This window comes from Salmo trutta, chromosome 3, assembly GCF_901001165.1.
Source record: "Salmo trutta chromosome 3, fSalTru1.1, whole genome shotgun sequence".
Lineage (NCBI taxonomy): Eukaryota > Metazoa > Chordata > Actinopteri > Salmoniformes > Salmonidae > Salmo > Salmo trutta.
In genome coordinates, this window is record NC_042959.1 from 52,238,961 (window position 1) to 52,262,885 (window position 23,925).

Here is a 23,925-nt window from a genome sequence, read left to right on the forward strand (position 1 = left end):
GTGCAAACCCACAGTTTCATCAATGTCCAGGTGATTCGCCTCAGACCATCCAGCAGGTAAAGAAGCTGAATGTGGAGGTGGTCCTGGGCTGGCGTGGTTACACGTGGTCTGCGGTTGTGAGGCCAGTTGGATATACTGCCAAATTCTCAAAAATGACATTGAGGCAACTTATGGTAGAGAAATTAACATTCAATTCTCTGGCAACAGCTCTGGTTGACATTCCTGCAGTCAGCATGCCAATTGCACGCATCTGTGGCATTGTGTTGTGTGACAAAACTGCACATTTTAGAGTGGCCTTTTATTGTCTCCAGCACAAGGTGCACCTGTGTAATGATAATTTAGTTTAATCAACTTCTTGATATGCCACACCTGTCAGGTCAATGGATTATCTTGGCAAAGGAGAAATGCTCACTAACAGGGATGTAAACACATTTGCGCACTAAATTTGGGAGAAACATGTTTTGAGTGCGCATGAAACATTCCTGGAATCTTTTATTTCAGCTCATGAAACATGGAACCAACACTTTACATGTTGCGTTTATATTTTTGTGAAGTATATTTTTTAATTACTCAAAATAAGTTATCAAAATATATTTCTACTTCTGGAACACACATTGGGCTAGGCTACTGGTTCAAGAGTTATAAGAGACATACAGAGAAGATGGAAGAGAGAGGCCAGTGGTGATGCCAATAGAGATGCATGCGTTGCGCAAAAATTGAACAGTGAAGACAGAGAAGTTAGAAGTTAATTCACAGGCTGGGGCATTAACAGTGGTGGAAAAAGTACCCAATTGTCATACTTGAGTAAAAGTAAAGATACTTTAATAGAAAATTACTCAAGTTAAAGTCACCAAGTAAAACACTACTTGAGTACAAATCTAAAAGTATTTGGTTTCAAATATACTATCAAAAGTATAAAAAAAATGTAAAAAAAGACTTCAGAATGTTTTTATTCCTTATTTAGAGCAAACCAGACGCCACCATTTTATTTTATTTGCTGATAACGGGAGGGAGGGAGGGACACCACAACACTCAGACATCATTTACAAACAAAGCATGTGTGTGCAGTGAGTCTGTCAGATCAGAGACAGTAGTGATGTTCTCTTGATAAGTGCATGAATTTCACACATTTTCCTGTCCTGCTAAGCATTCAAAAATGTAACGACTACTTTTGGGTGTCAGGGAAAATGTAAATAGTAAAGTACAGATACTTAAGTAGTACTTTAAAGTATTTTTTCTTAATTTCTTTACACCACTGGTCATTAATCCACCATTTGTATGCTAGTCTACATATTAGGCCTTGCCTATTATAGTGAATTTAGGTGATGTGATGAAACTTTGTTGCCCTTTGCTTAAACATGAATAGAACGGGCTGGTAATTTGACTGGTAAATTCATGGGTACACTTGCAATGGCTGTCTGGTGTTGTGATGCAATAATTTCCATAGTAATGTAGAACGTTCATTCAAATGATAACTGATGATGCAATGCAATGGAATGTATTTTTGGTTCTCTCAGTTGAGTTAAATCAATAAACCACAGCACATATTGATGGGTACTAGGGATTCAAATATCGGTCCATTTTGCTGCCGTCTAACTGACCCTCATTAAACCTGTCAACAAACGGTTACATTTTTTCACAAACAATAAAATGACGTGCCCAACCGAAAATATTATCAGAGATCTGTATACATTTACATTTACATTTCAGTCATTTAGCAGACGCTCTTAACCAGAGCGACTTACAGTAGTGAATGCATACATTATTTTCTCCCCCCCATACTGGCCCCGTGGGAATCAAACCCACAACCCTGGTGGTGCAAACACCATGCTCTACCAACTGAGCCACAGGGAAGACACAAATCTCATTACAGAGACATTAGTATACATCCAACATGACAAGTATACAATGACGAGATGCTTATGTTTCCGCCCTAACAATGGCAGTCATCCCAAGGCGGGAAGGCAGGCGTCAAGTTTAGGCCCAAAATAAACCCATAGAAACGCATTGGGATTATTTTGGACAGATCTTGGCGAGAGTAAAACCTCTCACTTCCTCTCTGATACTATGTAAGCATACAAGGACCGGACATTTTTGATTAAGCGCATGGAAACATGCAGCAATAGCAAGCCTAAGGCTATAGCCTATAGCCTATTACTGAACATGCAACTCATGTAATGAAGCAGCTAACGAAACATCATTTTCAAACATTTGCCCAAATGCAATTTGTGGAAAACTGTTCTAAACTGCGCACTTAATGCGAGCAGTTCCATGTGACAGAGATGAAAATATCAGTTAGAAACTTAGATGGGGAATCTAATAGCAACTATGATGGGTTGCTAAAACGACTAGGATTGTGCCTTTGGCTTCTGGACAACGATAGAAAGTTGATATGAAAACCAATAGAATAAGAGATGAATGCTGCTTAATGGCATGAGAAAGTCTATAAAATAATTTCCTCCACGTTTCTATGGCTTGATTTTCGTATGGCTACTTTGAAGCAAGGTAAGACATGCCTCATTATTAGAAGTAAAGTAAAAACGTTCAGGTTTCAAACAATTATACCACCTCAAGCTCACATGGCAAAGTAGTGGGTGACGCTTTGATAGTCAACCGTAGGCAGGCTATATATAGCCTATGCATTCGAATGGCGAATGGGATGGCGCGCTTTACGAGTTGCGATTGACAAATAAAAATAGCTCTTTTATAATTAATCGTGGCCACCAAAGTTATCACGCGATTGCATTTAGAATTGTTATTTGTTGCGCAATGACTGAGTTTACAAAGGCAGGTTTCACTCCAGTAGCCTACAGGCTTTTTTAGGAGAAACTCTCGCGCTGTCTGACAGGTGGTAGGCTTTTCCGCTCCTCAAACTAGGCTCTGTATGCTGTGCTCTTGTGATTAACAAACTGCACGACGACTAACGAAAATACACACGCGCCAATTTAATTCCACAAAATTATGCAAATTCACCTATAGACCAATAAGCATGACGGGTCAAATGTGTTTTTCGTCAGCTAACCGACTAACGGTTAACATCCCTAAAGTGTACAATTCCTACTTTTACTCTATGGGTACACTTGCAATGGCCGCCAGTCCACCCATGCATTGGGGACGCCTGTTCTATTCATTCTATTTCCATGGCAGCACATGCAGTCCGGAGCTGAGGAAAGGAGAAAATGTGCCCCCCCAAAAAAACAAATATATACATTTATTTTGTTTTACTACGGAGACCGCGGTCATTTGGCTGGCCAATTACCGGCATCCAACATTCCATGCCTGTCACAGCCCTATCGGTGTCCTGTATTGCCTCATTTAAACGTTTGTCCAGCTGATTAAATATTTTAGGCCTAGGCCACATTTCTGTGCCGACATGGCAGAAAAAAAAGGTATTATTCATTTATATACGTTCTCAGTTTATTACTCATCTAACAAAGGAACTTAATTTACAAGTTGTCACCACCAGCAATCTCAGTTGATTATGATGAACACATTGTACATTTTTGTCTGTACAATAGAAATAACTGAGATGGTAAAATGGAGCCTAATTCCTCTTGGAACTAACGGTCTAGTAATTCGTTGAAACCCATTAAGCTTTGAGATGGCATCCCTGCCAAAATGGTAATGGATTCAAAGAGCAACTGTTTACTTTGGAGTTATTTGTTCCTTTGTCAAGATTTTACTGTTTGCTTACTGTGGATTACCATCCTGTCAGTCTCAATGTCCTAAATGGCTTCGGTGAACCAATTGTGTAATGGCTAGACTTCACTATAGAGTGATGTGTCACACTTGGTTTCCCCTAGAACATATTAATAACATTTGGGACAAATGTTTGTGGGAAGTGCTGCACAAATGAGGACATTGAGAATCCAAATGATACGCATGAATCAAAACAGGCTGTGTTAGCTTTCAAACAAGTGCCTTGGTGGAGGGCAATAAGGATACATTAACGTGAGATGATGTCTGAGGTTTGGAACAGAGCATGTTACCTTCAGTCACAAAACGACCTCACTTTATTAGAACATGCCTAGTTCAACAGATGCTACACTATTGTCAATAGCAGATGAGATGAAACATTTGAAATCATGTACAGGTGTAGGATCTCAGCTTGACCTATATTGTCACAGCAAAATTATCCTGCTGCAAAAGGATTTTAACGTTTAGTCCATAATGTTGCTTGATGAGTGGTTAGGCTATTAGCTGGCCAAAAGTAGCTACATGAAAAGTGCAATACTGTTAATATAACCATGTGTTTGTTTATGTAAATCAATTCTCAGCAACAAAAGACTGATCAAATTAAGATCCTGTATTTGTACTAGGGTTTAATATGTTGCATGTATTTTACAGAATGTTCCATCCCAAGATTTAAAAAAAACGTTTCTCCCGAGTAACCCAGAATTTCCCGCCAAAACCAGAAGTGTCATTCTAAAGCATATAAATATGTCTGGATTTGATTAAAGCTTTGATCGGCATGAAAATTCAAGCCTGGTGCTACCTGAGCCAGATGAGCCCTACATTAATCAAATTTTAGGAGCCCTAACCCCAAATAGCACCAATGATTGTGCACTAGCGGTTCTAGGGGGGGGGGGGGGGCAGTGCCCCTGTGACAACAATTTTGGACCCCCTTGTGGCCCCCCTAAATGTGGAGTATGAAATAATTTTTACATAACACATTTTTGCTATCGTTAGTTTTTTTACATCCGTTATGAGACAGTGGCAACGCGGAACACTAATTTAACCCACACATTTAGAGGGACGGCTTTAGGCGGAACACAACAGTATCGTACAACATGCAAAACGATATGACAACAATAACGCCTAATGTAACTGGCCCCTCTAACAGTACAACTGGCCCCAGCTTGCCCCCCCAGTTGAAATGGTCTACAACTGCCACTGTGATTGTTCCGTTATCCAATAGGTGTACATATGATAGGCTATCGCACATTACGCACGACAGAAAAACATAAAAGCCCATAGATGTATGCTCTCTTGGGTAAATAAATGAAACAAGCTCCAGTAATCTTGGACTGTATTATATGGACTGGAATTACGCACCTCGTTCAAACCATGAAGCTGGGAGAGAACACGCAATGCTGGTGGAAGACTTGCACGCAGAAACCACAACATAAAACAAAACAAATCCCACTCCAGACATAGATTATGATAGTGAAACTGATCAGCGATGTGTTTATGTTGTAATGCCATGGATGTTTGCCATCAGTTTATCACTAATCCACCAATACACACCAGCCCACACCCACATTGTAAATACCAATCCCAGACATTATGATAGGGAATTTGATCATGGATGTTTATGTTGTAATCCTATGGATGTTTGGCCATCAGGACACGGCAGTTTTACACTAAAATCTAGTTGAATCAGATGTGTCAATCAAAACCCTGCACACCCAGACCCAGTAGTGCTTTGTTCAGGAGGAGGGTTGGTCACCACCACTAACACTGAATTTGATTTCGAAATATAATAGGGTCCATTTACAATTTGTGCTTGACTTGGGATGAAAGAATGCAGGCGCTGTCTTTTCCCAAGTTGGTCCATTAGACTTTTTTCACCGAAATTCACAAATTACATTATGCTATTGAGACCCCCGATTGTTCTCCGTTAAGGGTTTATACACTTTTAACCAAATTTCCAGTACTATAGCCTACATGAAAACGTAAGCATTATTGACTGGAAGGCTGCTGTGTCTGATCCCATGTAGACCTACCATATCCTGCCGTTGTGCCCTTGATCAAGGCGTTTAACCCCCCCCCACACAAAGTAGAACTGCACTGTCAGTCAAGTTGTTAACACGTGGTCAACCTTTCATCAGGAGAGCTCCTGGGGGTGCAGGCTTGGCTTTTGATTCAGCCCTGAACCACCCAAGTCTACTTATCAAGATCATGTTGAGCAGTCGATGTGGTTAGGCCAGGGCTTGAACAAAAGCCTGCACACCCAGTAGCTATCCTAGAGGATGGTTGCCACTATTGCAACATTACAAACCAATACCTTTGTCTTTATAAAATGATTCCTTAATTCAATGAATCAAATAGATAAGGTAGAATACTTCAAAGCAAGGTATCTAACTAGACATGTTTATATTAGGCTAAAATATTCATGTTTCAGGGGAGATAGATGCACATTATTTGTCGCAATTATATGACTACTGTTTAATAGAGGGGAATTCCAGCAGATTTATTTTAGGCTATCCACATTGCCAGTGGAAAGGCAACAATGACATTAAAGCTTAGTTAGTTAACTAGCGAGATAGCCAACTTAAAACATAACTGCTACAAGTTATCTAGTCAGTCTGTTGCCTGTCATTTTATACCTGCTGCTGAAATGTCACACTCTCTCTCCTTGTGCAACGGCCCACTCGCACTGGCATACACACAGACACTCACTGAAGGGTCATTCCAATGATGGTTGATATGTAGATTTTTAAGTGAGTGATTGATAATATTTAAAAGCGTGCCTTGATGAATTACATTAACAAAAACATTCTGAAACTAATTTTCATGACCTAACAAACCCTCATTTGATAATTTGGAGCAGAGCATGTGCATTTATGTTGCCGCATTTTCAATCTGCGCAATCTCAAACAGCCTACTGTCACCCAGAGATTCACAGACTAGCAGCAAATAAACCTGAACAAAGCAGAATCAGAAATTAATGCCCATTCTCCATTGCTATTCAATGCAGATCCCGCCATCATTCCACTCTGATTAGCTTGTTTGGCCTCGATGTATGAATCTGGGCCAGCGATAGGATACTTTGTTTTAGAGGAGCTGGTATGCAATTCCCCCAAAAATGATAGGTGCGTGTACGGCGCTCCGTACATCTCCAGCCCAAGTCAAGCACTGATAATTAGTATGCTGATGCTTTAGCCTACCTTTCATAATATTTCCCCTAATGTTGTGAGACGTGCGTATTACCTTCTCTTTCGTGCTCAATTGTTCCTTTATTCCTTCCTCGCTCTCAACAGTTAAATTAAATACGCTTGGTTCTCCCCTCATCTTCATCATTGTAATGACATGCTTGAATAATGACTAAGATGCAGATGGCGTTCGCTTCTCTTCACAAACTTAACCGCTAAAGCCCATCAAGAGTTCTCTTTCTCCTTTCAAACTCCCCACAAGTTATTTTGGCTGCTGTATTTAACTTTCAGAAAACAAGAGCAAGCCTGCATCCCTCTTCGAATAGTATATTAGAACTGCACAAAACAAATGTCCAACAAGCTATTCTAGTCTAGCTTTTCCTGGGGCTCCACAAGAGCTAAGGAGAGATGCCATTGGAGAGGTAATACTTCATTGAATGTATTACCTAAAAGATGCAGGCTAGGACATCATATACAGTGCCTTGCAAAAGTATTCATCCCCCTTGGCGTTTTTCCTATTTTGTTGCCTTACAACCTGTAATTTAAATGGATTTTATTTGGATTTCATGTAATGGACATACACAAAATAGTCAAAATTGGTGAAGAGAAGTTAAAAAATTCAACAAAAAAAAGAAAAAAAGGTGCATGGATATATATTCACCCCCTTTGCTATGAAGCCCCTAAATGAGACCTGGTGCAACCAATTACCTTCAGAAGTCACATAATTGGTTAAATAAAGTTCACCTGTGTGCAATCTAAGTGTCACATGATCTCATATACATACATACATACATACATACATACATACATACATACATACATACATACATACATACATACATACATACATACATACATACCATTCAGTGGGGAGAACAAGTACTTGATACACTGCCGATTTTGCAGGTTTTCCTGTTCTCCAAAACTCACAGACCAGGCAAGGAGGGCATTAATCAGAGAGGCAACAAAGAGACCAAAGATAACCCTGAAGGATCTGCAAAGCTTCACAGCGGCGATTGGAGTATCTGTCCATAGGACCACTTTAAGGCGTACACGCCACAGAGCTGGGCTTTATGGAAGAGTGGCCAGAAAAAAGCTATTGCTTAAAAAAAAAAAATAAGCAAACACATTTTGTGTGTGCCAAAATGCATGTGGGAGACTCCCCAAACATATGGAAAAAGGTGCTCTGGTCAGATGAGACTTAAACTGAGCTTTTTGGCCATCAAGAAAAACACTATGTCTGGCGCAAACCCAACACCTCTCATCACCCTGAGAATACCATCCCCACAGTGAAGCATGGTGGTGGTAGCATGTTGTAGGGATGTTTTTCCATTGGTAGGGACTGGGAAACTGGTCAGAATTGAAGGAATGACGGATGGCCCTAAATACAGGGAAATCTTGAGGGAAACCTGTTTCAGTCTTCCAGAGATTTGAGACTGGAACGGAGGTTCACCTTCCAGCAGGACAATTACCCTAAGTATACTGCTAAAGCAACACTCGAGTGGTTTAAGAGGAAACATTTAAATGTCTTGGAATGGCCTAGTCAAAGCCCAGACCTCAATCCAATTGAGAATCTGTGGTATGACTTAAGGATTGCTGTACACCAGTGGAAACCATCCAACTTGAAGGAGCTGGAGCAGTTTTGCCTTGAAGAATGGGCAAAAATCCCAGTGGCTAGATGTGCCAAGTTTACAGAGACATACCCCAAGAGACTTGTAAGGCAACAAAATAGGAAAAATGCCAAGGGGGTGAATACTTTCCCAAGCCACTGTATATAAAGTGATCTCAAAGTATTGGAAGAGTGACATTTTTGTTTTGCTTTGACTCATTACTCCAGCACTTGAAATTAAGCAATGACTATGAGGTTAAAATGCAGACTGTCAGCTTTAATTTGAGGGGATTGTCATTGATATTGGGTGAACCATTTAGAAACTACAGCACTTTTAGTACATCAGGTAAAAAAAAAAGTATGTCATGACATTTTTTGGTGACAAAACCAAATACACTAGACAAGGTGAGATCTTTTGTGTCTGTAAAATGAATTATGCGGCAAATGTCAGTGGAAATGCTTTTCTGCTCAAAAATGGATATAAACCTTCATATCGACGTAAACTTGGAGTAATGCGATGACGTGTGGTCCTCCCACTACGACTTGTCGGGAAAGCATGCAATTTATTAGGCTACAGATGGTTGATTAAATAAATGATGATGAACTTCACATGGTGGTGAAAGTGAAGGTGATGAGCTTGATGATCCTTTCCAATAGATGTCTAGGGTCTCATTCTGGTGACATGATGATCACTGCTTGGCTGCTGTTTGAAAAATTAAAATGATCTTGCCCCTTTGTCCATCATAATCTCACCATGTAGTCTATACAGTGCATTCGGAAACTATTCAGACCCCTTCACTCTTTTCACATTCTTATGTTACCACCTTATACTAAAACAGATAAAATATTTTTCCCCCCTCAATTTGCACACAATACCCCATAATGACGAAGCAAAAACAGGTTTTTAGAAATGTTTGTAAATGTATTACAAATGAAAAACAGAAATACCTTATTTACATTAGTATTCAGACCCTTTGCTATGAGACTTGAAATTGAGCTCAGGTGCATCCTGTTTCCATTGATCATCCTTGAGATGTTTCTACAACTTGATTGGAGTCCACCTGTGGTAAATTTAATTGATTGGGCATGATTTGGAAAGACGCACACCTGTCTATATAAGGTCCCACAGTCGACAGTGCATGTCAGAGCAAAAATCAAGCCATGAGGTCAAAGGAATTGTCCGTAGAGGTCCGAGACAGGATTGTGTCGAGGCACAAATCTGGGGAAGGGTAACAAAAAATGTCTGCAGCATTGAAGGTCTCCAAGAAGTGGCCTCCACCATTCTTAAATGGAAGACGTTTGGAACCACCAAGACTCTTCCTAGAGCTGACCTCCCGGCCAAACTGAGGAATCGGGGGAGAAGGGCCAGGGAGGTGACCAAGAACCCGATTGTCACTCTGACAGAGCTCCAGAGTTCCTCTGTGGAGATAGAACCTTCCAGAAGGACAACCATCTCTGCAGCACTCCACCAATCAAGCCTATATGGTAGAGTGGCCAGACAGATGCCACTCAGTAAAAGGCAGATAACAGCCCGCTTGGAGTTTGCCAAAAGGCACCTAAAAACCCTCTCAGACCATGAGAAACAAGATTCTCTGGATCAAGCATACATTTGCTTTTAGGCCGTGGCTACAGATACGGAGTTTTCGCCCATGCCCCGCTTCAGCAAACCCTCTTTCTCAAAGCTTAGGAGCCTGATCATGTTTTGCGCATGTGTTACTTTACGCAAACATTCGTTTTTCTAACGTAGCTGCTCACACTACCCCTCCCTTCATGTTTTGCTCTTTACTCACCCTCTTCTTAGCCATGATGATGTAGCCCGTCTCCACCTCATTCATATTTCTGAACTGTTCAAATAAAAACCCTGCAGCGATTTGAACAAACATTCGAAAACATATATGATGAAGGCTATAACCTTCTCTGTCTGTCGGAACGGATATTGCAGTTGCACAAGCAGGAAGCAGTCCCTACACTTAAGAAAAAAACAATCAGCGTTGTGTGTGATGATGGCTAATCTTTAACTGCTGCCATATTGTAGTTCCTGTCTGCCTCCTGGTGAGCTTAGCATTGTCATTAAGCTGTGGCGCTGAGCCCACTGCAAAAAATAAATATGCGCGAACTGCACCATTTAAAAAGTTCAGCACATGAATGCTAAATGTAACTCGGGTAAATTGTCGGGTAACTTGGGGTAAAACGACACCCTACCTAAAAATAATGTTTGGGGAGTGACTTAGTGTGATAATGCTTTTTGCTAATAGCATACCTGATAATATGGACATCCCCTCGCAACATTTCCCCCCCACTTCACATTTTTGCAGAGGAAACACTGCAGCTTAGCCAATATTCACAATGATGATGAAAAAATAACATGAAATTGCTAATTAGACTGCGTGTCGGTGTCTTGCTGCGTTCCACCTCTGGGCAGCCGAGCATGTATCCGGACCTGTGAAAATAATCTGACAATGGGCGAGTTTGTTTATGCTGATATCGTGGCGAGACGAACTAGCTGCATGCAACTCAGCAGATAACAACTGGCTGGCCTGCCTGTTGGTGTCGCGCTTATGTTTGCAATACTGACAAAGTTTGTACAAACATGTCAATAATGTATTTTGTGTAAAACACAAATAGCTGCATGAAGCCTACTCTACTCCTGAAAAAAATAACATGAAATCGGGCTTTTGCTTACTGAGGCATGGAAGGCAATAGCTCAAACAGTTGTGTACAACATTAAGTTTGTAGACTACACCAGTGACCAGACAAAGGCCATCAAGGAGGGGGAGTGGCAGCGGAGCACAGCAAATACGTAGGAATCGGAGTGGGCACTCGGCTACGTAAAATAATAAATAAACAATCTTGCACATGCGCAGAAATATCTATATTTTTAGCCTAGGCAAATTGGGATACAGAAACTCCGTATCCATAGCCACTCTGTATAATTTAACAGTTCCATTTCACATCATGCTGTTCATATAAATAATTAATTATAATTTACCAGTTTCTCGCAGTTATTTATCCCGGGAAATGGGAGTGGGTTTGGACGGGAAATCCTGGTAACATGGTTCCCGTTATTAAACCTTAATCTGTAAACATACAGTATTTTGCACCACTGGGAAACAACCATTATCAAAAAGGTCATGAACAGTTTGATATATTATTTAGACAATAGAAGATTTATTAGGTTCGTCATCTCTGTGATTTGTACAACTTTGAATGCATGAGAACAAATGTCATAAACCATCAACGATCTACACACACTGGTTTTCAAATAAATGTTCTGTTCCAGAGTCTTTTTCAAGAATCTTGGATATATGCGCTGAAATTCTTGAAAGTTCAGCCGCAAATGACAATGATCAAGTATATTTCACAGAGGCGACTGTGGCGCACATCCCCTCCCCCTCATGAATATTGATAACTTCCCCGCTGTGACCTCGTAGACGTTAAGTCCCCTGGTAAAGCCTGTGAAAAATGGCTCAGAGTTTGTCACTCCCACAGAACCCCAGAGGGCCACAACGCAACACTAATAAGCAGCAGTCACTCAGTCACAGTAGTGGAGATGATACCATCATTTAAAAAGGGGGATGGAGATCAGTGTGGGTATTATTGTTTATTTGCCTCATGGCTCAGAGAATGCATGTCGACAACAAGTATAGCAACAAGCAACCAGTCAACAACACACAATGTCATGTTATAAATCCTGCTGAGTGCGGACACTTCCTATTGGGCCTGGCATCATCAAAAAGTGACACGGTTTGGTTTGGGCATCTTTAAGGGCATTACATCATGCCATTTGGATTCAGAGGCCAGCAGAATCTATTTGTGCTGAAGACTGACAGTGTAAATCATCCAAATTAGAGTGCATCTGGCCTCAAGAGAGACGTGTCCAGTGCTACAGTAGGCTATACGACAATGGCAACATTCAGTCAGAATAAATGCTATTATGTTCCAGACCCTTTTCATTGTTTCATGACATAAACATTGCTGCTTGTGCAGCAATACTTGAAATATCTGACAGTTAGCAAAATCACAATGCCCAAAGCCTATTTGGTTTCAAATCACCACCCTGGACGGTTCTGACCTAGAATATGTGGACAACTATAAATACCTAGGTGTCTGGCTAGATTGTAAACTCTCCTTCCAGACTCATATTAAACATCTCCAATCCAATCCAAAATCAAATCTAGAATCGGCTTTCTATTTCGCAACAAAGCCTCCTTCACGCACGCCGCCAAACTTACCCTCGTAAAACTGACTATCCTACCAATCCTCAACTTCGGCGATGTCATCTACAAAATAGCTTCCAATACTCTACTCAGCAAACTGGATGCAGTCTATCACAGTGCCATCCATTTTGTTACCAAATCACCTTATACCACCCACCACTGTGACCTGTATGCTCTAGTCGGCTGGTCGGCTGGCCCTCGCTACATATTCGTCGCCAGACCCACTGGCTCCAGGTCATCTATAAGTCTATGCTAGGTAAAGCTCCGCCTTATCTCAGTTCACTGGTCACGATAACAACACCCACCCGTAGCACACGTTCCAGCAGGTATATCTCACTGATCATTCCCAAAGCCAACACCTCATTTGGCCGCCTTTCCTTCCAGTTCTCTGCTGCCAGTGACTGAAACGAATTGCAAAAAACTGTGCAGTTTTATCAATGTGTGCAAAATATATATATATATATATATAAAAAAATAAAATACAATAAAATAAAATCGCTGAAACTGGAGACTTACATTTCCCTCGCCAACTTTAAAAACAGCTATCTGAGCAGCTAACCGATCGCTGCAGCTGTACATAGTCCATCTGTAAATAGCCCACCCAATCTACCTACCTCATCCCCATACTGTTTTATTTACTTTTCTGCTCTTTTGCACATCATCATCATCATCATCTGCTCATTTATCACTCCAGTGTTAATCTGCTAAATTGTAATTCTTCGCTACTATGGCCTACTTATTGCCTACCTCCTCATGCCTTTTGCACACACTGTATATAGACTTTCTTTTTTTATACTGTGTCATTGACTTGTTTATTGTGTTATTGGCTTGTTCATTGTTTATTTCATGTTATTCCATGTGTAACTCTGTGTTGTTGTCTGTGTCACACTGCTTTGCTTTATCTTGGCCAGGTCACAGTTGTAAATGAGAACTTGTTCTCAACTAGCCTACCTGGTTAAATAAAGGTGACATTTTTATTTTTTTTTAAATATAAAAACGTGTTTGATGAGTGACACAAGGTGAGAGAGCTATCACAATAATGTTAGTAAACTGAAGCAGGGAATGACATCTTACTGCCCTCGTGTTCACATGCTGAATAAACACCAACAGGCTCCAAACCGCTTGGAACAAATGCAATTTCTAACAAATATTTAGTAACAGTGCTGATGAAAGACAATGTCATATCACGGACGCTTAGGACTGTTATAAAGCAGAGTACTAGAAAGTGATTAGACAGAAGCCAACGACACATCAACCATTACTTTCAACCTTCCACGATCACCTCGTGATTAAATTTTCAGGCCATCTCCAGAGATGTTTTATTACAGGATGATAAGGCTGGGAGACTCTCCCCTGCTTAAACAAAGGGAATGTCTGACTACAGGCCTCTCAGTGGGGTGAGCGACGAGAGGAAATAAATCAGCCGGCCCGGCTCTGTGTGTAATGTGCCGAGCGAGGTGATATTTTCAACACAACACACACTGTCTCCTGAAGGGGCCAACAGACAGTGACACCACTTGCAGTGTGAAATAAAATGAATAACCTTTGAGTCAGTAGTGAGCGGTGTGTAAGGCATAAATGATGACATTGACTTTGTCAAGCCTCTTTTTCCATGCAACACAAATAATTTTTTTGCCCTTATCAACATTCACTTAAAAGGGTGTGATCTACTAAGCTTATATATGGAATTGTTTTAAGATGGTCATACCATGGATCATTTAGCTATTGGATTTAGAATTTTAGGAACCCTTTAGGCATCAAAAATATCAACAACAAAAAAATATTTGATAATATATTGAATTTGGCCTTAACTACCATAATCCATAGAAATGCACTGTATAACACATTCATAAATGGCAAAAAAGACAGTAAAAAAATAAATCATACGGAATAAGGTTCAAGCGTCTGTCCTATATCTAGGAGATATAAGAAAGCTCAGGAAATATTTTAGTTCTGGACACATATTTAACCCCTTATTTTTGTTGGCACAAAACTACCTCCATTCATTTGTATGGGCTACCGTCAGACAAGTCCCATGATAGAACCAAACCTTCGTAAAACAAAACCGCTTTCGTGAGAAGACCGATTTTCGGGATGCCTCATGGTCTGACAAACAACGCTATAGCTCGGCAGATGCGGAAGACCGACATAGGCAGATGCGGATTGAGACGCAGCCCATGTAAAAAAAAAACATATCTAGCTTAAAGTGACCGATTTTTGTATTTTGTTACTTATATTGACGCACGGTTGCATCAATAGACTCTTAAGGATTATTGAAGGCGTCTGTTATACATATTCTATAACCCTAATCAGACCATTATAACAGTGGAAGAACATTTAATTGGGATGTGTTAAAAAAACCATATTATTTCAGTTGTTATTGTGGCCAGGACGATACCAGTATCGCGATACTCATTAGTATCGTGGCAAGGAAACAAAACACAAATGGGATTTAACTTGTTTAGGAAAACAGTCCTGATGTTGAAAACAAACATGTTGTCATTTAGTCACGTACAGTGAGGGAAAAAAGTATTTGATTCCCTGCTGATTTTGTACGTTTGCCCACTGACAAAGAAATGATCAGTCTATAATTTTAATGGTAGGTTTATTTGAACAGTGAGAGACAAAATAACAACAAAAAAATCCAGAAAAACACATGTCAAAAATGTTATAAAATGATTTGCATTTTAATGAGGGAAATAAGTATTTGACCCCTCTGCAAAACATGACTTAGTACTTGGTGGCAAAACCCTTGTTGGCAATCACAGAGGTCAGACGTTTCTTGTAGTTGGCCACCAGGTTGCACACATCTCAGGAGGGATTTTGTCCCACTCCTCTTTGCAGATCTTCTCCAAGTTATTAAGGTTTCGAGGCTGACGTTTGGAAACTCAAACCTTCAGCTCCCTCCACAGATTTTCTATGGGATTAAGGTCTGGAGACTGGCTAGGCCACTCCAGGACCTTAATGCGCTTCTTCTTTAGCCACTCCTTTGTTGCCTTGGCCGTGTGTTTTGGGTCATTGTCATGCTGGAATACCCATCCACGACCCATTTTCAATGCCCTGGCTGAGGGAAGGAGGTTCTCACCCAAGATTTGACGGTACATGGCCCCGTCCATCGTCCCTTTGATGCGATGAAGTTGTCCTGTCCCCTTAGCAGATAAACACCCCCAAAGCATAATGTTTCCACCTCCATGTTTAACGGTGGGGATGGTATTCTTTGAGTCATAGGCAGCATTCCACCTCCTCCAAACACGGCGAGTTGAGTTGATGCCAAAGAGCTCCATTTTGGTCTCATCTGACCACAACACTTTCACCCAGTTGTCCTCTGAATCATTCAGATGTTCATTGTCAAACTTCAGACGGGCATGTATATGTGCTTTCTTGAGCAGGGGGACCTTGCGGGCACTGCAGGATTTCAGTCCTTCACGGTGTAGTGTGTTAACAATTGTTTTCTTGGTGACTATGGTCCCAGCTGCCTTGAGATCATTGACAAGATCCTCCTGTGTAGTTCTGGGCTGATTCCTCACCGTTCTCATGATCATTGCAACTCCACGAGGTGAGATCTTGCATGGAGCCCCAGGCCGAGGGATTTTGACAGTTCTTTTGTGTGTCTTCCATTTGCAAATAAATCGCACCAACTGTTGTCACCTTCTCACCAAGCTGCTTGGTGATGGTCTTGTAACCCATTCCAGCCTTGTGTAGGTCTACAATCTTGTCCCTGACATCCTTTGAGAGCTCTTTGGTCTTGGCCATGGTGGAGAGTTTGGAATCTGATTGATTGATTGCTTCTGTGGACAGGTGTCTTTTATACAGGTAGCAAGCTGAGATTAGGAGCACTCCCTTTAAGAGTGCCAGAAATCTTTCTGATTGAGAGGGGGTCAAATACTTATTTCCCTCATTAAAATGCAAATCAATTTATAACATTTTTGACATGCGTTTTTCTGGATTTTTTGTTGTTATTCTGTCTCTCACTGTTCAAATAAACCTACCATTAAAATTATAGACTGATGATTTGTCTGTCAGTGGGCAAACGTACAAAATCAGCAGGGGATCAAATACTTTTTTCCCTCACTGTACTTACTTTCAAGCTATAGCACATAATATTTTACATACAGCAGATTTTTAAAAAGGACCAAAGAGTCTGGTCTGCTTCGTTTTTTCATTTTTGTGTACAGAAAAACATATTGCTATACTGGTATCGTCCCGGCCCTAGTTGTTATGGGATTAGCATGAATATGCAGCCCTGGGATACACAGAGAGGATAATCTTTAAAACGCCTAATTGTTTTCCAGGCAACTAGTTATTTCTATGGCTGCGTACATTTCTGTTAGTGATTATTTTACTTTAAAATTATGCCGCCTTTAATCACTCTGCCTGTGTAGCCTAAAGCAAAATCATTTCCAACGTGACAACCTCATTTTTCAGAGTCCATTTTAACAGATTATTTGAAGTCCTTGAGTAAAGAGCCCATACTCAATATCTCATTTACCCTTCAGTAACTACATTTTGAATTAGAATGAAAAGGTTACCTATATATATATTCACCATTCCAGCAAGGGTGTTACATGAAACTCAGTTAAAGTGATTACTTCACAGCGCCACACACACACAACTGTCTGTTTAGTGCTGGATGAGTCAGTCAGGGCCATTTCTCTTTGTTGTTTTAACAGGTGCATATAAAATGAACACAACCAATCTAAAATGGCCAAAAAACAGCAGTTGCCTTGTGCCTGGCCTCCATTTTCTCTGGTAATTTGCATTTGAATGCTGAGACTGAGGTAATTACCGTGCTGTTATAAACAGGGGAGGAGAATCAATGACAATGTCACTTTGTGTTCTTTAAGTTAATAAGGCCTCTGCACAACATCCCCCAGGGATGCCTTTTGTCATTCAGCGGCTGATGCACGTGGTCGGTCTGCCACTCGCTAGCTGGCCACCATATCTCTACCTTAAAGGACAAGCAGCAGAACACAATAACCATTGTCCGTTTGTGACAATCAAAGCTTTTTAAAATCACGTTCTCTTTTCCCTTTTTAGATGGGCTTTAAACTGAAATCATATGATCTAAAATGGTACGTTTCCTATACGGTTAGATAAGTAGGCCTACATCTTGTGTTAGGTAAAAGAACAAACTATAGAAATGTTGTGAAAAGTGCTAGCGTAAATCACTCTTATGTGTATGATAAACATCTTTATCATAACAAGGAAGTACCACTGTAATACCTGACCGCCTATGTAAAACCAGAAAAACTGAAGTTCATACTTCATTCTTAGAACCAAGAATCCTTAACAGAAATACAGTATATCCTGAAATCCCAAGGCCATAACATTAGCAAGGTTAATAAACATAAACGCTGGTAGAGAGCAATCTTTCCTTACCTGCAGTTTGGAGGTGGGTCGAGTGTAATTTCTGCAAGTTCTTTCTGAATCCTGAAAAACAATGATACTCTGTTTTAATCTTTGTGGCAATGAATATCTCTAATCACATAACTGAAAAAGCTCCCAGAGTGCATTTGACCCCAATGTGATAATGAAATGCACAAATATCATGTTGTTAATAAATCCATAGAACATGATGATACAAGTAGACCAGACCACAAATTGCAGTCATATGAGTTAACGTATAAAAATCTACATTTACCAAATGCCAAGGCAGTCCATTGTAGGCTTATTATGTCTAGGGTTGGGCCGATATATGATTCAATCGAATATCGTGATATTTGACACTGACGATATATTGTGACGTGCAAGACGATATCGTGATGTGCAAGACTAGAAAACTGTGCAGTTTTATCAATGTGTTTAAAATGTCTAAATAAATGAAGCCCCCCCCAAAGAAATGCTAAGATTATTTAATGAGAATGCCACTATATTGTAAATAAGCACAAACATTATACAGTCTGGAATGATTTAGTAATTAACGGCGCAAAACTATTATATCAGATATCACGATATTTAGATTAGCATATCATAGAAGAGGTCTCCCCAAATATCACCCAACTCTAATGGTGTCACACAGTGCCATACTGTTGTTAAACTGACTTTTCCATGAGGAAGCAGCGTAAGGCACATTACAAATGTGATGAGGCAACCTCTGGGGTTAATAACATCATATAAACATCTTCGTATAAAAAGGCTGACAAATCACGATGACATGTAATGATTCACACACACAACAGTGCAATTTAACCCATCAGTCATAATGTTATGTCACATCCATCTGTGTTGAACCAGGCATGGGGGGAAAACGCCATGGAAACACATTACACCATCACTGACATAACTGCACCCCCTTTAATCAACAGAGACCTGTGGTGTCCAGTGTTGCGGTCGTAATACTTAAAACCCTGGGTTTGAGCACAGTGGACTCTCTTATAAGTGTGCTACACATCAGGAAGATGTTCCAAATATCAGGGGTAGTTATAAAAAGCGCTGTAGCCTCAGCCAATCCCTGGCTCAGCTGGTTGCATTATTCTATCATCACCTCGCATCAATCTGTGTTTCCACTGGCAAGGCTAGGCTGGCGGCAGTGGGAATGCTGTTCGTGACAACACTAACCACACAGAAATGTGTTATGAAAGTATGGTCATCATCGTTACGGCTCAGGCCACCTGACCTAGCTAAGGAAAGCGCTATGAATATCCTATAACCAAGGATAAGCAGGCCAAGTCCAGAGTGTTTCCTGGTCAGCTCTTATCATCACACGGCCAGGAAAGACTCAGGGGCATAGTCATCATAGTATTCTGCCTGTCAGATGAATGACGGGCATTACAGTGTCATGATGCGATAGATGCAACAAGGTGACCTTTCATTACATATGTTGTATGGATTAAATCTAATGGATATATTAATTGCATGAGTGTGACTAGAATACTGATGTCCATAGGACCAGTTAGCGTTATATACAATGAGCCTACAAATCATTAGGAACACCTGCTCTGTCCATGACAAACTGACCAGGTAAATCCAGGTGAAAGCTATGATCCCTTATTGATGTCACTTGTTAAATCCGCTTCAAATCGGCATAGATGAAGGGGAGGAGACCGGTTAAAGAAAGATTTTTAAGCCTTGAGACAATTGAGACATGGATTGTGTACCATTCAGACAGTGAATGGGCAAGACAAAAGATTTTAAGTGCCTTCGAACAGGGTATGGTAGTAGGTGCCAGGCACACCGGTTTGAGTGTATCAAGAAATGCAACGTTGCTGGGTTTTTCACACTCAACAGTTTCCTGTGTGTATCAAGAATGGTCCACCACCCAAAGTACATCCAGCCAACTTGACACAACTGTGGAAAGCACTGGTGTCAACATGTGCCAGCATCCCTGTGGAATGCTTTCGACACCTTGTACAGTCCATGCCCTGCCGAATTGAGGCTGTTCTGGGGGCAAAAGAGGGTGCAACTCAATAGTAGGAAGGTGTTCCTAATGTTTTGTACACTCAGTGTAACTCACCACCCTGAGGATAGGAAGGTGCTCAAACCTGCCCCACTTAAATACCACTAAACTGAGCCAGATTCAAGGTTTACCTCTTGGCACTGGTTGAGAGTTTGGCAGCTGTTTTACTGGAGATCTTAGTCTCCTTCTTTTTGGGCTGTGCTTGTTCCCGCTCCTGTTCTGGGGGAACTGATGATTCTCGTTGTTCGATATCCGAGCTCCCCCCACTGGTGCTGGGGCTATCGTCCGGTCTCTGCACCTCGCTGGACATCCTGGCCCTGGGAAACAGACACCAAACAGCACAGCTTTACCTTTCATTATGTTTTCTATACAAAATAAATGAGTGGTGTAATGGTATGTTAGTGTTCCCAGGCCTTTTCAAAAAAAATTACTTTGGGGGGGGGGGGGCTGCCGGGGTTCCAAGGTAGCACAGTCTATCATTTTACTAGTCATTGTGCTGTTTTGCAGGTTAAGATTAAGATGCCATTGCCTACCATTGTGCCCTTGAGCAAGGCACTTTGGTCAATTGACTGTATAGGTCAATTGCACACAAGGTCCAACCGAAATTTGACTTCCGCTTTTAACCCAACCCCTCCGAGAAGACACACATACAGATTTTTGGGGGGAGAGGTGCGGGGGGCTGCCACACTGGGCGCCCGGGGAGCTGTTGTTGTGGGGGGTTAAGTGCCTTGCTCAAGGGCACAACAGCAGGCAATGGCATCTAGGATTTGATTTGATACCAGCAACACTCAGGTTGCCAGCTCACTTCCTGCCGGACCCCAGATACAAACTGACAACCCTCCAGTTGCTGGCTCATCTCTCTAACCACACAACAGCAGCTACCTGCCTCCATTGTGTGGTTGAGTAGAACAGAATACTTGATTGTCCTAGCAGGAGGACATTATTTTCCCAACAGGGTAATTATGTAAATCTGCTGGTTCATCAATATTTTTGACAAACTACTAAGATCTCAAACTCATTCATGAAGATCCAATATTACTGTGTTATTAAACCACCTACACATTTTTGGAGTATGAAAGACCAATGCTTTCGAGATGTCTTGACTTGAAGAGTCAAGTGGCTCAGGCCTACTGACAATATAGTCTTATGTAAAACAATTAATTCATTATCACCACATCGATTGATTGAACATAGATCGAAAGAGACACTGGCCGATTAAACTCAACTAATCAGGGAGTTGAGTTCAGTAGGCTGAAGAGACACTAGAACAGTAGGCTTGTGCCTCTACAAATGGCATCAGATGACAGAGATATCGCCTTAGGCTTTGATGACAATAATGTGAGGTAATTTTTATCTATCACGATCAGTGATGTCAGTTAATATTGTTTCGAATAAAAGCCTGGGGAATAGGACTAATGTTACGGTGAAAGATGCAAACGGTTAGTAGTGCTTAACCGCTATCTTTCCCGGGGGTGTTATGATAAGGACATCAACGCTATTTGTGTATCCACTCGCCAGACATGTATCAACTTGCAAAACCTGTGTGAGCTGGCAACGTTGGGGAAATTATGCCAATTCTGAAAATTGATACAGTTACATCTATCAAAGATGACGCGCATGTTGACTATGGGCCTCAATAAATAGGACACAACAATGTATCACTTTCTTCTGTCGTTGTTTCGGACCCAGCTGAGCAATTGGTCAACACAATTTGAAAACCTACCTCCGTCGACTGAAAAAAAAATAAACAAATAGCATGTGCCCGCGACACAAATAGGGCTGTCAAAAAAACAATACATAACAAACATCAATAACACTGCAGGGAAAAAAGTAGCACCCGCTGTGCCATGTCCTGCTATGGGGAATTTAAATGAAGAGGCCTGAGCGTTTAAAACTCCGCAAAATATGCAGAGAACATCACGTTTGAGAGATTCTTCGACAAGGCATCAAGGGCTCGTCAAGGCCAGTCGACGCGAGGGCCAAATGAGCGGCTTGGAAATGTGTGAATCCAACGTTTCTCAAGTGTCCACAATAAGCTTTGAGCTGCTCAAGCACAAAGGGAGGCACGTCCCACACCCCCTCATCGGAAAATGCCACTTTCACGGGACATTTACTTAGTTTCTGTACACATATCATGGACAGTAACATGCGTGCAAAAATATTACCTGGCAGCTGACCGTCGATGCTGTATTTAGATTTAAAATCCCACGTGAAAAGTATATCCACACACACGGCCGTCTGCTCGCACTCGTGTCCTTGCTATTTAACTGAAGGTAGCAACCGAAAAGCGATGACAGAAAACTGAAGAAGCCGGACCGCCTCCACGCGCGCTCTCATGTTGCGCGCGCCGCTCGTACACGTATGATGATGCCAGTCGCCCTAGATGAAACAGATCTGTATGCTTTATCACGAAACAGTTGTAATATTCAAAACAGCAAAGATAGAATTGAACTAGTCAAACTACTCAATGTTGCATGTCGGCTATCTGAAAATGATGGACCCTGCAGGTCGAATGAGCAAGGTAGGCTATGGCAACGTGAGTGTACATCAGGAAACTCAACAAGGCATGCATGGCATAACACCCTGGGCTGGGTTTCCCAAAAGCATCTTAGCACTAAGATCATCTCAATTCTATTGAAACTAAATGGACGAAATATGATCTTAGTGTTATGATGCTTTTGGGAAACCCAGACTTGGTCGACGCATAGTTGTCCATGGGCAACATAACTTTAGTGTAATGGGGATGAATAGTGTACGTGTATATCAGTGGGGCTCCTCAAAGGAGGAAGAGCAGGACCATCCTCCTCATTGAATTTCAAAATGAATAAATAGTAAAACTATACTAAATATATTCACATCACCAAATCATTTATTAAAACACACTGTTTTGCAATGAAGGTCAACAGTATCTTAAGCAGCACTCTGTAGGGTAGCACCATGGTGTAGGCGGAGGACAGCAAGTTTCCGTCCTCCTCTGGGTACATTGACTTCAATACAAAACCTAGGAGGCTCCTGGTTCTCACCCCCTTCCATAGATTTACATAGTAATTATGACAACTTCCGGAGTATGTCCTCAAACCTATCAGAGCTTTTACAGCATGAACTGACATGTTGTCCACTTAATCAAAGGATCAGAGAGTGAATCTAGTACTGAAAGCATAAGCTACAGCTAGCTAGCACTGCAGTGCAAAAAAAAATGTGCTGAGTAGTTGACTCAAAGAGAGAAATTACAATAGTTGAACAGTTTTGAACAAATTCATTTCTTCCAAAATTAAGGAGAAGTAAGAGAGAGAGTGAGCGAGAGAGAGAGAGAGAGAGAGAGAGTGAGCTAACTATATTTTGTAGTGTATCACTTTCACTTACTTAGCTAGTGTAGAATGCAGCTAGTTAGTTTAGCCTATTCAAACACCCGGCTCAAACAGAAAGGGATCCTATGTTAGCTATGGCTATCCAACATTAGAACTCTTCCAAGTCAAGGTAAGCTTTTGTTTTTATAAATGTATTGCCGCTGGGGTAACTGCTAAACTGCTTGCTGCTGACTGTACACTGTACTGCATGATTGTAGCTGGTTCACTAACACAATTTAAATTCAATGTGTCTAGTGCAGGCCTGAATCACTTCATTGAATATATATATTGTTCCCTGGACAGCAGATAGACGGCAGTATAGCGCAGCTGTTGAACAGAAAGGCTGAAATAGAACATTTACCAAAATAGAATGCAACTGCTCAGCTACAGCGAGCTAACGTACCTCCGGTGGCTAAGAGAAGGATACGGTCGATTCAAGAAGAACACAGAAAGTTTGAAGAGATGGACAGACAAGTATTTT

At 41.1% G+C, this 23,925-nt stretch overlaps 1 protein-coding gene across 1 annotated transcript in view; it reads right to left on the reverse strand.

The window, feature by feature from the left end:
- Positions 1 to 22,398, reverse strand: part of LOC115178087 (ubiquitin-conjugating enzyme E2E 2) — a 36,063-nt gene extending 13,665 nt beyond the window's left edge. Inside the window, exons 1-3 of the mRNA XM_029739128.1 lie at positions 22,263 to 22,398; positions 20,229 to 20,414; positions 18,081 to 18,131 (exon numbers count right to left, since the gene is read on the reverse strand). Of these exons, the coding sequence (XP_029594988.1) occupies positions 18,081 to 18,131; positions 20,229 to 20,407 (230 nt within the window). The 5' untranslated portion in view covers positions 20,408 to 20,414; positions 22,263 to 22,398. The remainder of the gene's footprint in view (positions 1 to 18,080; positions 18,132 to 20,228; positions 20,415 to 22,262) is intronic.
- Between the last annotated feature and the right edge of the window lie 1,527 nt (positions 22,399 to 23,925).